Source organism: Mesoplodon densirostris, chromosome 4, assembly GCF_025265405.1.
Source record: "Mesoplodon densirostris isolate mMesDen1 chromosome 4, mMesDen1 primary haplotype, whole genome shotgun sequence".
Classification (NCBI taxonomy): Eukaryota; Metazoa; Chordata; class Mammalia; order Artiodactyla; family Ziphiidae; genus Mesoplodon; species Mesoplodon densirostris.
The window spans coordinates 13,311,104-13,327,267 of record NC_082664.1 but is presented as its reverse complement, the minus strand read 5'-3'; the positions used below and the strand labels follow the sequence as shown (position 1 = coordinate 13,327,267).

Genomic DNA, 16,164 nt, shown 5'->3' with positions numbered 1-16,164 from the left:
AACAAAAAACAAAAAAACAAAAACCCCAGAACAATCAACCAAGGAGATTGGAGATTTGAACACTGGGTGGCTAGTTGATGTTATTAGTTGATGTTATTACAGAATTGTAATTAAATTTTTATGTGTCATTATAGTATTGTGACTATATATATTTTTAAAGAGTCCTTGTTTTTTAAAGATTTTAATTAAAAAGACACCTACAAAGAACATAATAAGACAATTAGTTTTCTCAAAATAAACTGGAAAAGGAAGTGGGTAGGGTAAAGGTAAAACAAGACTGGCCATGAGATATTTGTTGAGGCTGGGAGAAGGGTGCATGAGGATCCATCACATTATTTTCCATACTTTATACTTGTTTGGAATTCTTAGTAAGAAAGTTTTGTTTTGTTCTGTTTAAAGGAGAATATAATCAAGTATACCCTCAAAAAAGGTGAGGTCAAAGGAAGACTGAGAGTTGAATACTGGCAGTGGCAAACGTGGAGGTCACTGGTGACACTGAGTAGAGGGTTTTCAGTGACACATTGGTTATGACAGTGTAACTGGAATGAGTTCATGAATAGGAGACAACACCCTAGAGATGATTCTAAGGAGAAAATAAAAATGGGAGACAGCTGGAGTTTCCTGGTGTTAAAGATGCTTTTTCTTTTTACTCAATGGAGAGAAAAAGTGTATTTCTCTGCTGATAGAAATAATACAGTAAAGAGGGGGAAACTAATCACACAGGAGAGTGGAGTGACAAAAGCAGAAGCAAAGATCCTGAGTAGGTGGGAGGAGCTGGGATCTAGACCCAAAGTGGAGAGGTTGGTCTTGGTTAGGAACAGAGGACAATTCATCTAGTTTAATAGGCTCAAAGCACAGGTAGAGATAGAAACAAGGTGATAGATTGCTGGTACAAAAATGAGGACGTTCTCTTTTGGTTGCTCCTGTTTTCGTAGTAGAATATAAAGGAAGGCCATAAGCTAGGAGTCAGGAAGGGGGAGGGGAGTGGTTAGATGTTTGAAGGCAGAAGTTGTGAAATCATCACCTTGGACACTGGTAAGTGAACTAACCGAGAGAACATAGTAGGGATGTCAAGCAGCACTACAGGCACATTCGAAATTTGTGATCATATAAAAATTAAAAAAAAATTGTGATTATAAATTTAAAGCAAAATAAGTCATATTTTATCTTTAGCCATGTTCAGCTGTTCTGATGGAGGATTGTACAAGCCCTAGATTGGGTTTTAACCAGGATTGGGATTTTGTCATAAAAGTGTGATGGAGGGAGAGAAGGACAAAGGAGTTGAGAAATGCAACAGAATTATTATAATGATGGATGACTGGACATGAGCAGGGTAATACAGGATTTAAGGATGTAAGGGGAATGTTTAGGTTTGTAGTAGGGTTTAAAGAATTGTTGGGGGGCTTCCCTGGTGGCGCAGTGGTGGAGGGTCCGCCTGCCGATGCAGGGGACACGGGTTCGTGCCCTGGTCCGGAAAGATCCCACGTCCCCGGAGCGGCTGGGCCCGTGAGCCATGGCCGCTGAGCCTGCGCGTCCGGAGCCTGTGCTCCGAAACAGGAGAGGCCGCAACAGTGAGAGGCCCACGTACCGCAAAAAAAAAAAAAAAAAAAAAAAGAATTGTTGGAAATAAAAAAACTGAAAATATGGTATAAACATAGGAGGCAATAGTCAAAGAGTAGGATGCTTATAACTGGGATTTGAAGGTGGTACAGTTTTTAGTAATGGCAAGGCAAGAGTGAAGAAAATGATCTTTGAAAGTATGAAGAGGTTGAATTGGATTGATTTTTGATGTAGAAATCACCAAGAATGATGAAAGGAGTTGAAGTAGAGAGATGACAGTGAGTCAGATCCTAAAATCTTCAGTGGAAAAGCAGGAAGCTCAGACTGCAAAAGACTACAAAAGGGCATGGGGTAGAGTTTAACCTCGTGACATGCATGTATTTCAAAGTACGTGGAGTTTTTTTGTTTTTTGTTTTTGCGGTACGCGGGCCTCTCACTGCTGTGGCCTTTCCCATTGCGGAGCGACACGCAGGCTCAGCGGCCATGGCTCACGGGCCCAGCCACTCCGCGGCATGTGGGATCTTCCCAGACCAGGGCACGAACCCGTGTCCCCTGCATCGGCAGGCGGACTCTCAACCACTGCGCCACCAGGGAAGCCCGAACCTGGAGTCTTTAGGGAAGAAGAGTGGCCGAGAAGGGGCAAAGAGGAGCAAGAAGAATACCTACACCTCCCCTTGGCTCTGTGGTATGTGGGGTATGGAAGACAAAAGAACCATTACTTTAGAAGGGCTACAAAGGAATCAGCATCCCCAGGGGAGGGCCAAGTGTCAGTAAGAATGCTAAATGAGCAGTTATCATCCAAATCGCAGCCTAAAGCTCACCACGTAAAACATAAGAATTAAATCCCTGCCACTGCCACAAAAACAATATTGTTACACTCACTTTTTTTTAAAACTTTTTTGTAAATTAATTAATTTATTTATTTTTGGCTGTGTTGGGTCTTCGTTGCTGTGTGTGGGCTTTCTCTAGTTGCGGTGAGCGGGGGCTACTCTTCATTGCGGTGCGTGGACTTCTCACTGCAGTGGCTTCTCTTGTTGCGGAGCACGGGCTCTAGGCACACAGGCTTCAGTAGTTGTGGCTCGCGGGCTCTAGAGCGCAGGCTCAGTAGTTGTGGCGCACGGGCTTAGCTGCTCCACGGCATGTGGGATCTTCCTGCACCAGGTCTCGAACCCGTGTCCCCTGCATTGGCAGGCAGATTCTTAACCACTGCACCACCAGGGAAGCCCCTTGTTACACTCACTTCTAAGGAGACAGTTTTATTTGGCTACTTCAAAAGGTAACATAAAATGTTCAATCTTTACTTACCTTCCTGTTGTAACTGAGCCAAGAAAAGTGCAAGGTATGTGTCTGATATTAATTCTGGACCCGTCAAGAGAGAATTCAAGTTGAACCACTGGAAAAAAAATTGTCAATATTTAAGTTAGTGCACATTGTAAGTAATAAGGAAGTTTCACATGTCAAGGATAGATATAACCCATCTAAACTTAGTAAGACTGTCTAAACACTGAAAACATGTCAAATCAAGATTTTTTTAAAGTAATTAAATAATGTGATTCTAAAAAACTGAAATAGAATGTTGCAAATGTATCACTATTAAATGTTTTAAAAGTTTGCTTTAAGCCATAAGCTTTAAATCCCTCCTCCAAAAAAGAAAAGAAGCTGATAGCCAGTATTTTAAGGTATCTTTATTGATAGCAACAATTAAATCTTTTTTCAAAGGAACAGCCCAACTCCTCATCTAATCACATTATATTGATGGTGGAAGAAAAAGGAAAGCTACCCAGTTTTCCCACTGCTGATAATCTTGGTCAAAATATTTCAATTGAGAGAAAGCCAGACATTCGAGGAAGAGGATTTATAATCGCCAACTCATTTTAAAACGTTCACTAAGCCACTACCGCACGTAATTAACATCATTTGGTCACTACTTCATGGGTGTCCTAGTTTAACCCACAAGATACAAAAGTTTCAGAAGTTACTGTCAGCAACATGACCAACTACTTTTCCTGGATTTTCACAGAGATAATATTTTTCTCAGTCATCTTTTTCTTTATACAGGGACCTCAGACAAGAGTCTATAGGGAAAAATACAATTTTAAACAAAAATACAAATTAGAACCAAAGATGATAAGCCATACTTTGACATTTCCTGTATTTGTCAAAGATAATTTGAAATGTGTAAATTCAATTTTGAAGAACTAAAATTTTAAAAATTTCTCAAAATAGGGGACTTCCCTGGTGGTCCAGTGGGTAAGACTCTGTGCTCCCAATGCAGGGGGCTCGGGTTCGATCCCTGGTTGGGGAACTAGATCCCACATGCATGCCGCAACTAAGAAGTCTGCATGCCACAACTAAGAAGCCCACATGCCGCAACTAAAGATCCCGCATGCTGCAACGAAGATCCCGAGTGCCGCAACGAAACCCGGCGCAGCCAAAGTAAATAAAGAAATACAAAAAAAAATTTTTTTTTCCTCAAAATAATAATGTAAGTTTACATGCAAATCAATACAAAGGAATTTCTAGAATTTAAGTCTTCAGATCTTGAAAGTGAAGAATACTTGATCATATTTTTAAAGATCTAAATAAAACCCAGAGGTTAAGTAAGCTTGGCAGTTGTCCTGCCCTGGTTTTTCCCAGAGTTGATTCCCACCTGGGTCAGTCTTTCCTGCATCACACCACACCTCCTTACTTCCTCTTTGCCCCCCCAGGAGGGACCTTAAGAAATAATCAGTTATGATGAAGCTGCTTCTAGGCAGCAGACTTAAAAGATAATAGCAGGGCTTTTGTTTTTGAATTATCTTGTATTGATTTAATTCAATGTACTTTCTTGATTTCATTTCCTTTTTTGTTTTGTATTAGTTTATTTTTTAAAACAGCTTTATTAAGGTATGATTGACATGCAGTAAACTGGCCATATTTCAAGTATACAATTTGAAAAGTTTTAACATATGTATATACCCACGAAACCATCACCACAACCAAGAGTGAACATATTCGTCACTGCCAACTTTCCTATGCCCTTGTAATCCTCCTCTTTCACTGCTCCTTGCCCTCCTTATCCCCAGGCAACCACTAGTCAATTTGCTTTCTGTCACTATAGATTAGTTTGCATTTTCTACAGTTTTATATAAATGGAACAATACGGTATGTAGTATTTTGTGTCTAGGTTCTTTCACTCAGCATAATTATTTTGAGATTCATCCATGTCGTTACATGTATCAATAATTCATTCCTTTTTACTACATTAGCCTGTTTTCAATAATCCTCTTTCTGGACTTCCCTGGTGGCACAGTGGTTAAGAATACCCCTGCCAATGCAGGGGACACGGGTTTGAACCCTGGTCCGGGAAGATCCCACATGCTGCGGAGCAACTAAGCCCATGCGCCACAACTACTGAGCCTGCGCTCTAGAGCCCACAAGCCACAGCTACTGAGCCCACGTGCCACAACTATGGAGCCTGCGTGTCTAGAACCCATGCTCTGCAACAAAGAGAAGCCACTGCAATGAGAAGCCCGCACACTGCAATGAAGAGTAGCCCCCGCTCGCCGCAACTAGAGAAAGCCCACGCACTGCAACGAAGACCCAACGCGGCCATAAATAAATAAATAAATAACGCCAAAAAATAATAATAATCCTCTTTCAAAGAGTCAAAATTCTAAGAAAAAGGACTTTAACTCTGTTTCAAAAATGGTATCGCGTATACAAAGATCACTGGCAATTATTTAAAAAAATAACACTTTAGGTACTTTTCTTGATCTTATAAAAAGCCTTGCTCAAGACACATTCCATGTCTTTTTTTTAGAAAAAATAGAAATGATTTATGCAGATACGTATATTACATGGCATTCTGGAATGTGAATAACCTTGTTAAGCAAAAGCAAACATGACCGGAAATTTTTATTCATGCTAGACATTATTTCAGGCTTTGTGACATTGCTATGCTTAATACAATCCCATGAAAATAGTAGTTAACTGACAGAGCATCTTTACAACATAAAAACTCATAAACATATTAAAAGTAACCACGCCTGTATTGTCTTATTAAATAAAGAATTTTACTTATGTTCTCTCTCTCTCTATTGAAACCAGGCCACGTACACACATTATTGGTGAGTTTCATTTGCAACTGAAGTGAAAGGGACAGGGACGGGTGCCTTAAAGATGAAGGCACAAATCCCTTACACTTCAGTTGCAAATGATCTACAGAATAAGGAAAAAGACAGGGGAAGAGGGTAAGCATTACCTGTTTTCCTAATTTTCTAACTGTAAACCAGTGCTCTTTATAATTGCATATAAATGATCTTTCATTTCTAGAAACAGGAAAAAAAACATACATAATATTAAGTTGAAATACTAGAGTTCATATTCATTTAGTTTGTCTATTGGAAAGTATTACACAAAACCTATGATGATTTAGGATTATATTCACAATTTTAAGTATTACTGATTTTTAAAAAATTACAAAACAGTTTGAATCTCCGTGCAGATAAGTGATGCCGTGCAAAAATGATGGCACCACACCCCATTCAAGGATCAGCTCTGCACTGCCAGACACTGAGGGGTCAGGAAGGCTCAGTGGGCAGATGTTCACAGACAGCCGCAAAAGGTGAACTAGGAAAACCTGAGGGATTGAAACGGGGAATATCAAAACAAAAGCATGCAAGATGTATTTTTCTCCTTTAAGAAAGTATAAATTAAAAAATCAAATGTAGGAAAAGCAAAATAAAATCTTACATGGGATCGATCCTGAGCCTCTGATACTCTGGACTGTTAAACAGGATTAGTTCTAAACCCCAAACTTTCAAGGCATTGCTTATAACCTGTTATAAAAAAATAGCAACTTTTAAAAATTCCAAATTTAAGTAGTGTAGCCATGTTAAGTTGTATACACAATTGTAGTTCATATATAAATTTCCCCAGAAGGTTATAGTTTTTAAAATGTGTGTGTGTGTGTGTGTGTGTGTGTGTGTGTGTGTAGATATATTACTAAGTCCATAAATAATATACAAACGTAACATTAAAAGAGTACTTTTTACACTAAGTTTCTGGAATGTTCCAGAGAACCACACAATTCCTAGATAAAACTGCCTCAAAAATCCAGATGTATTTTCTATCCAGTAAGCGCTACTCTTAAAACTAGTCCACTGCAAACATGTGATAATTTGGCTGCTATGGGGTCCTGCTTTAGAAAACTGATAGTCAACTCACTACCTGATATATAATAATGATAATTTTATGTCTCTTAAAATGAGTTATTTCTGGGGATTTAAACTGAAGCTTTCATAAATTTTAAACTTCTCTTATCATGGGTTTGTGATTTGTAGGAAAAAAACAAAAGATACACCTGATTATTTCAACCTGAGAAAAAAAAGGGAAATTTCTGAACATTCACTACCTACCCTCCAAGGTAGCCAACAAAGCAGCAAGTGAACCAGGCAGGAATACAGACAAAAAAGTGAAGGCCATGAGGTGGGCAAATGTGAACTGGCACCAACAGCAGCGCTGCAGGGACTTCCCTGGTGGTCCAGTGGTTAAGAAGCCACGCTTCCACTGCAGGGGATGTGGGTTCCATCCCTGGTTGGGGAAGTATAATAAGATCCCGCATGTCCTGGCCACGTGGTACAGCCAAAAAAAAAAAAAAAAAAAGAGCAGCATTGCACAAACAGGAAATGGCAAGCACTGGGCCTGCTCAGGCCTCTGCTCCAAGCCGTGCAGTACCTGTCACCTGCAACGGTCCACAATAAAGCACTGGCTGGAAACGCTGGTGACTGAGGCGTCCAGGAGGACAGTACAGCAGAACACAAGCAGAGATATCTGCAGAAAAAGTTCCCCCAAGAGAAGTTCTAAAGAACTCTGGATATGCCTCACAGGTGTTAGAAATGGAATGAAAGATCCACGGATGAAAGAATCAATCTCACAAGTACATATATTTCACCCACAGAATTCAAGGGGAGTGGTAAGATTTAAAAAAGGAAAAAGGCAAAAGCCACAGACCATAATGAAGGAATCCAATCCTAGCAGGCTGATTTAAATGGAAGGCAGCAAAGTGTTGTATTTTCTCACACTTACACAGGAGAGGGTAAGTTTGAAATACTGTGACTTACTGGAATTACGGTTATTAGCATCCAGATGCAAATTAACAACCTCCTTTGAAAAAGCCCTACTCTAAGATGAAGATTCTATCACCCTAATTTTCATGTTTATCTATATAAAAATCTAGTACTCTGGTATAGAATCTTACACTCTTAGACACAATCTACTGGACGAACTTCTGAAGGTCACATCATTACAGTGACTATGAAAGACTGTGAAAAGCATACCCTGAGCTTAAACAGTGCCTGGGACATAAACAACACTTAGGAGATGCCTGTGACTACTTACTTGAATAGAGAAAAAGCCACTGTCATCCATATTTCCAGAAGGCTGCTGTTTAATTTGGACAGGTAGTTGGGACAGGGGTTAAGGGTGGGAAGAGAAGGACAGTGTCATTAGTGTGCATATTTAAAGTAACATCTTGTGCATATTCCCATCTACGAAGTCGAGAGCCGACTTATCATTAACAAGTCAGATCCCCCACAGGAAGAGTGGTTCATCCTTTTCTAAACAGCACCCACATTTCTTTAAGAAGTGTGATTGAGTGAGTTTAAAATCAGTACCTGCAGAAACGTGCGGTAGTCTTCACTAGTAACCCCTCCTTCTGCCATTCTCATCCTCTCTTCCTCATCCAGCTGGTGTGCAATTGAAGATAATTCCACAGGGCTGAAGTATTCTCCTTGTAACAGGTTATTCAAGCAATGCTGAGCACAAAGTGAGCCTTCTTGCTAATATTTCCAAAAGAAAAAATTCAAATGGGCTTTGTAAAACAGATTTGTACAGTATCTTCCCCGAAACAGAAATTTAATCATTAACTTAACACAGCCAAACCGCACATTGTTAGCTTTAGACAAGCATGATTAACACAGGTAACATGCATTTTCACTTGTTAACATTTATTTTATAATTCTACCATTAATGAAACTACAATTATTTACCTATATGATCAAAGATTTAAGAATGATTTATACTAAACAAACATCATCTGTCAAATACACCAAATCCCATTTTTATTAAAAACTACTCTATTATAATAAACATTTAGCCTCCTTTGTTTTCAGTGGCTAAAATAAATACATTTTTGGAGATTCCATGGTAAATTACTAATGCTGAAAGGGAATTTTAATCCCTAGAACACTTGTTCTTTTAACAAGATAATCTCTAATCCATCTAAATGTTCGTTCATGGAATTTCAAATGCATGAACAGATGAAGAATCTCAAGAATTGATACAGTAAGAAAAATTCTGTTCCATGTTTATGAAGACTTACAGCTACAGAGGCAAGGCTCTCTTCAAGAACTCTGCAGATAATGTACACAGTTTTGGTGCATGAGCAAAACTGTCCAAAAACCACCCCTGGAGTTCACTTCTGGACAAACCAGCAAGGGGGCTGCATCCAAGCTCAGTTTTCCAATTGGGAACTGGGATCACTGGCTTCCTGTTATGGAGGTGGGGAGAAAACAACTTCCCACAGGCCCTTCACGGGCTGGGCAGCTGGCTTTCTCACACAACTGGCACCCCAAACCTAAATCCAGGCTTCCTCCAACTAAGCAGCCTGTGTATCAGCCCTCTCCCCTCAACAGTGCTGCTTTCCTGTTTCCCTGTAAGAAGGGAGCCTAATGGGTGGATGAGGTCCCTCCCAGTGAACCTAGCCCTGGGTTGGTGTCTCTGCAGTATCATGGCAGATGGAAGAACACCTTCTTCTCCTGCTAACTCTGGCCCTCTAAGTTCTCCATTTCCCCAGTAAAGTCTGTTCATTAACCCAACCTGTCTGACATCCTGCAGTTTGTTTCGAGCTATGTCACACAATAGGTCAGACCCCAAAGACCAACACCTTGCAAGATACATCTTTTTCCTGAGTTAATTTTCTAGGAACAAAATTCCGCTGCTGAAAAAGATACAGGATATATGTATATAATGGAATAGGAATGCAGCACTGAGACAGTCTGAGTGTGAGAAAGGGGGCTGAGACAAGTTTATCTTCATATTTTGGTACAGAATAAGTAACTTGAAGTAAAGAAGACACTATCCATCCCTCAAGTCATAAGTATGATGGTGAGAGAGTACTTGTCTCCACTTCTTTTTTCTTCTACTGTATTCCTCCTGCCAGAAAGCCAGTCTCACTGAACAATATAATGTGAATTGGAGGGGTACACAGATGTCTACTTATATTCTATTGAAAAGTGGGCAAGACAAACAAGAACTCACAAGAGGACAGCCAAATGGATAAAAAACACAGAGGGGCGCTCAACTTCATTAACCATCAGAGAAACCTATATTAAAACTACCAGTGTGTTACTACTACACACTCCAGAATGGCTAAAATGTTGGAGACGATTAGAGACATCAAAACTATTATATACTACTGATGGAAGTGTAAATTAGTTTAACCACTTTGGAAAACTATTTGGAATATCTACTACAGCTTAACATCTACCTACCCTATGATCTAGCAATCCCACCACTAGGTATATAACGTAGGCAACAGAAATGTAAACCTGTGTTCATCAAAAGACATGTATAAGAACTTTCATAGAAGCACTATTTGTATTGGCCCCCAAACTGGAAATTACCCAATTGCTCATCACAGTAGAATGGCTAAATTGTGTTACATTCACAAAGGACTACTATGTAACAATGACAGTGAGTTAACTGCAACTACCTGCAACAATATGGATGACTCAATCAATGTTAAACAAAAGAAGACAGGCTCAAAAGAGTACACTCTATATGATTCCATTTACAAAACTTCAAAAACAGACAAAACTAATTAATCGATGATGTTAGAAATCAGGGTAGTGGTTACCCTTGCAGGGGTGGAGGGAGTTAGTATCCTGGAAGACGAACGATGTAAGGGGGCTTATAAGATGCAGGTAAATGTTCTGTTATTTGATCTAAGTATTATTTACACACTTGTGTTCACTTCATGAGAATTCACTGAGCTATAGTCTTATGATCTGTGTGCGCCTACACGTGTTATCCTTAATAAAAACTTCAAACAACGATAAAAAAGTCTCTACTAAGATACAGTTACTTCACATTAAGAGCTACCTAATACAGTGACCAGACACTGGATTACCTTGGAATTTTCTGTTTGCTGTCAGGCTACATGCTTCAGTTTGGGGCTCTCAGACTATGGTCACCATATGTAATAACATATATAGAAACAGTGAATCCAAATATTTGATTTTAAAATTCTCTCTATAAAAAATTAGCTTTAAAATACAAAAAATAAGCACTTGAAATTAAACCTAATTGAAGTAATACTGTATTGCTTTAGGAAATTATATCAAGTTCTGTACTTCTAACATGATTTAACAGAAGGAAAGAACAAATTGTACCGTCCAATTTAAATAAAATTATTTTTTAAAGTCACAAGATGAGTCAAATTCTACATGGACCAAAAAAATTGTAAAATGGTCCCATCTAAGATTATGCATTTCCCCGCCTGCCCATCTCACTCCCCTAAACTATCCCCAACCACTTCATTCATTCATTCATTCGGCTATACCGGGTCTTAGTTGCGGCACTCAGGATCTTTGCTGCGGCGTGCGGGCTCTTTAGTTGCGGCATGCAGAATCTTTTTAGTTGCGGCATGTGGAATCTTTAATTGAGACATGTGGGATCTTTTGTTTGTGGCATGCAGGCTCTTAGTTGTGGGATCTAGTTCCCTGACCAGGGACCAAACCTCGGCCCCCTGCATTGGGAGCATGGAGTCTTAACCACTGACCCACGAGGGAAGTCCCCCCAACCATTTCTTTTTTTTTTTTAAATTAATTAATTAATTTATTTATTTTTGGCTGCATTGGGTCTTCGTTACTGTGTGCGGGCTTTCTCTAGTTGCAGTGAGCAGGGGCTACTCTTCGTTGCGGTGCGCGGGCTTCTCATTGTGGTGGCTTATCTTTGTTGCGGAGCATGGGTTCTAGGCGCACAGGCTTCAGTAGTTGTGGCGTGTGGGCCCTGCAGTTGTGGCTTGCGGACTTCTGGAGCACAGGCTCAGTAGTTGTGGCTCACGGGCTTAGTTGCTCCGCGGCATGTGGGATCTTCCAGCACCAGGGCTCGAACCAGCGTCCCTTGCATTGGCAGGTGGATTCTTAACCACCGTGCAACCAGGGAAGTCTCCCAACCACTTCTTTCTCATCAAGCTTTAATCAAAGTTGGACAGAAGTTCACTTTGCTATAGTCAAAGTTCAGTGGTATTGAAATTTCATGATTTCAAGCCCAGACTTTATTGTGTTGGGAACCAAGGATGAACAAAATGCGTCTTCAGTTTTACCAAGATATCTTACAAAACCACCAAGGGTAACTTCAACCAAATCATTCTCTCACTGTCCCCAAAGTCTTCAGGACCTCCCTGAAGCTAGTTCAAATTCCCAAAGACACTACTGCCTCCAACTGAAACTAGGCATGAACCCAAAAGTGTGCTCAGAAATGGCCTCACTGGGGCCACACAATCAACCTAGCAGCACTTGTTCATCTCATCTTAGTAAGAATAAGGTCCCACCCCTTACTTATTATGAGGTTCGGCAAGCACAAGCATCTGAATAACAACAATGGCCAGCACTTGTCCAGCACTACGTGCCGAGTAGCATTCTAAGCATTCATAACTCTGAGATAGACACTTCAAAATCCTCAAATACAGCGGAGGAAACTGGAGAACAGGGATAATAACTTGTCCAGGATCATACAGGTAGTAAACGGCAGAGCTGAGATTCAAACCCAGGCAGAGGTTTCAAGTCTGTACTATTACCACTTCCTTAAGCCACTTATTTGGAACTTGGTGATTCTTAAACTTCAAATATCCTGAAGATGGTTAAGAACCAGCAATCACAAAAAAAAAAAAAAACCACAATGAATGTCATAAAGTCAATTCTCAGCATCTTTCCAGTATTTTCACTAATTTTAAATATAATCCCAACAAGTTTGGTTATCATTCACAGCTGTAAACACATAAAAGTACCAATTCAGATGGCACAGTAACCTCACCAAGAGCAGTCAGCAACAGAAGCGATAACAAAAACGACAGAAATCAGGCACCAGAACTAAAAAACAAAAAAAACCAAACAACAAAAAACTCCAGGGCTTCCCTGGTGGCACAGTGGTTGAGAGTCCGCCTGCTGGTGCAGGGGACACGGGTTCGTGCCCCGGTCCGGGAAGATTCCACATGCCACGGGGCGGCTGGGCCCATGAGCCATGGCCATTGCGCCTGCGCGTCCGGAGCCTGTGCTCCGCAATGGGAGAGGCCACAACAGTGAGAGGCCCGCGTACAGCCAAAAAACAAACAAACAAAACTCCAGCAGTTGCTGGCCATATAGCACTAGGGTATAAGTTAGAGATTGGCAAACTCTAGCCCTTGGGCCAAATTCAACCTGCCCCAGGAGCTAAGACTGGTTTTTACAGTTTTAGATGGTTGGGAAAACACTAACACACACACACACACACAAGAATATGTGAGAACATAAAAGACCTGCAAAGTCTAAAACATTTACAGAAGGACTTCCCTGGTGGCGCAGTGGTTAAGAATCTGCCTGCCAACGCAGGGGACACGGGTTTGATCCCTGGTCTGGGAAGATCCCACATGCCATGGAGCAACTAAGCCCATGCACCACAACTACTAAGCCTGTGCTCTAGACCCTGCGAGCCACAACTACCGAGCCTTCGAGCCACAACTACCAAGCCCGCACACCGCAACTACTGAAGCCTGTGAGCCTAGAGCCCGTGCTCCGCAATGAGAAGCCACTGCAATGAGAAGCCGACACACCGCAACAAAGAGTGGCCCCCACTCACTGCAACTAGAGAAAGCCCGCACAGCAATGAAGACCCAACATAGCCCCCCCAAAAAAATCCTATTTTAAAAAATAAAATATTTACAGAAAAACTTGCTGACTTTAGATAAATAGCACCATATACATCTTAGATGCTCAAGGAACACTCTTGATTCATTCACATATTTATTGAGCACCTGCTATGTGCCAGGCACTGGGGATATATCAATAAACAACTGTTGAGTTTACATTTTAATTTAACAAAGGGCACTCCAAGTGACAACTCTGAAAATGGAGAAACCAAAATTCCAAGAGGAAGTGGCTGCAAAGTCCTTTGTAGTCAGATAACCCTACATGCACAGCTTCCCTAGGGCCAAAGTTGGTTCTCTGGCTCTCCAAACCCAGGACCTAGAGTTAAATGTATGAGGAGGAGGGGAAGGGAGTGCTCCGGAAAATGTCATATTGAGCTCAAACACTCCCAGAATGGACTGTGTAGGAGATGGACAATGGGCCCTATGGTTACAGGTGCTTGCCATACTATTGAAATATGCCTGAAAAACTTTAAGTCTTTATTTGCTAAGGGTAAATGTGTTCTTGAAGTAGGTTTAAATCTACATTCATGCTGATAATTCAGAGTGACTGCTTTCAGGTAAGTAGATTTTCATTAGGCTAGCGTCCAGCTTCTTTTGATCCCATGGTTAAGCAGCTACCTTCACTGAACTCTATCCAAACTAGGTACCAATCATTATTGCTAAAAAAAATATTGTATAATTCTCAAGAAGTGATGTGGACAAATTTAAAATCTTCAGTGTTGAACCATCTGGTCCTACAGCAAAGCTTTTGAAAATCAGTCATAAAAATATGCCCACTCGAGGTTCTCTTCATCCAATCTCCTTAGCCAAGCAGCTAAATTTCTCTTGTCTAGGATTCATATAACATATCAGTCAAGTCAAAAGATTAGTGATGGGCTTCCCTGGTGGCGCAGTGGTTGAGAGTCCGCCTGCCGATGCAGGGGACACGGGTTCGTGCCCCGGTCCGGGAAGATCCCACATGCCGCGGAGCGGCTGGGCCCATGAGCCATGGCCTGAGGCCACATCAGTGAGAGGCCCGCGTACCGCAAAAAAAAAAAAAAAAAAAAAAAAAAAGATAACCTTACCACTGAGTTCCTTCCTCACCCACACATAAAAACTGGACTATTCTAGTACCAAACTTTCTGAAATGTTTTCTATAAAGAAAAGCATTCCATAACAATTTGGTTAGATTTATACTGCACTTCCTTTGTCTTTGATTGCTTTATCTGATTGCTGTGTGTGTATTTTTAAATGGACAAGTACTTAACGAAACAAAAACCCTTCGCTCCTACTAAATAACAGCCTCACCAGCAACCCTTTCTAAACACGAAACTATTATGAAACAAGATATGTGACAAAGTTGTCCTGAGGAAGGTTTCACTCACACCCAAATGGTTTGATAACTGTGAGAAAAGACGAGTTTCTCCACATGCCACAAACATTATCTTCAAGCGCATGGTCATGGAAGAATCAAAGCAAAACAGGCTAGGCAGACAAAAACAAAATTATTCCCGCCCACTCTTAATACCTAATAAGAAAGCTGGCTTCCTGATCCGGAAAGATGCCACTACCAAAAGAAACAAAACCCAAACATCTTATAACAAAAACTCTTGTGACGACTTCCTAGTTCAGGGGCGCACGGGGTTTCCTACTTCACTTCCCTAAGGGTCACGCCCTCCGTGGGACGAGCCAAGGTCCCTGCCCCCGGGATGCTCACGGACCCAGTGCAGAAGGATCTGAGTGTATGAGAAATTCCAATTTAGAACTGAGGAGCCCAGAGAAGGAAAAGTTAATTCTTCCAACGGGTAGGACTGGGAGAGCGCGGTGGAGTTGGGAAGGGTAGAGGGAGGTGTCCAAGAGGTGACTAGCTAGAACCTAGAGACAGTGGGGAAGAGGAACTGGAGGACTCCCACGGAAAGTGGAGAGAAAGCGCGGAAGCCACCTCCGCTCTCGTGCCGCCGGCCCTGCCCTTCCTTATTCCCTGCGGGCTTCCCAGACATCCCAGGCCCGGGTCTCCTCCGGCTCCTCGGGCACGGGCCTTAGAGTGCAATGGGGGCATCGGTGAAACTCCCCTCCAGGTGAAGCTCCTCCCGCCCGGCGAGATCGGGATGGGGGCATCTCGGGCCCCACCCAGCTCCCCGGACGGCAGCGATGCCGCGCCCCACGCCCGCCACCGCGCCGCAGACAGCTCCCCACCGAACGCGGACACTCACTTTTTCATGGAAGATGGACTCCATGTTTATTTGTCTGGAGCCAACGGCCCCCGCGCCGAACCAACCCCCCTCCAGCTCCGCCCCCAGCCCCACCCCTCCGCCCACCATGCCCCGCCCCGCCTCGTGCCACCCCCGCCCACGTGTCTCGTGTAGACCAATCACCCCTGAGAGTGCGAGTCACGTGGAGCGAAGAGGCGTGAACGCCGGGGCGGTAAACTCCGGGGCACGTGACCTTTGTAGCGCGTCCTCCTATCTCCTGTTGTCCCACCGGCTGGAGGATGATGCAGCGCCCCCTGCCGTGTGGAGGATCATCTCCGCTTCCCACTCATTGCGGTGGATTCTTAGGCTTCGGGGGGATTGGATAAGGACCACCTGAATTCTATATTCTTTTTGTTTTCTATTTTACCCTGTACTTTCTTTTTATCACATTTGCATACAATTATTTAATATCTTTCTCCTCCT

General features: G+C 42.0%; 1 protein-coding gene across 2 annotated transcripts in view; it reads right to left on the bottom strand.

Moving 5' to 3' along the window:
- Positions 1-15,768, bottom strand: part of ATXN3 (ataxin 3) — a 34,594-nt gene extending 18,826 nt beyond the window's left edge. The window contains exons 1-7 of one of the 2 annotated variants that reach the window (XM_060095715.1): positions 15,703-15,768; positions 8,217-8,381; positions 7,942-7,986; positions 6,295-6,380; positions 5,804-5,870; positions 2,866-2,953; positions 2,500-2,739 (exon numbers count right to left, since the gene is read on the bottom strand). In XM_060095715.1, coding sequence (XP_059951698.1) covers positions 2,684-2,739; positions 2,866-2,953; positions 5,804-5,870; positions 6,295-6,380; positions 7,942-7,986; positions 8,217-8,381; positions 15,703-15,726 — 531 coding nt within the window. In that variant the 5' untranslated portion in view covers positions 15,727-15,768 and the 3' untranslated portion in view covers positions 2,500-2,683. Of the gene's footprint in view, positions 1-2,499; positions 2,740-2,865; positions 2,954-5,803; positions 5,871-6,294; positions 6,381-7,941; positions 7,987-8,216; positions 8,382-15,702 lie in introns of those variants that run through there. The other variant, XM_060095714.1, reaches the window with a different exon arrangement.
- Between the last annotated feature and the right edge of the window lie 396 nt (positions 15,769-16,164).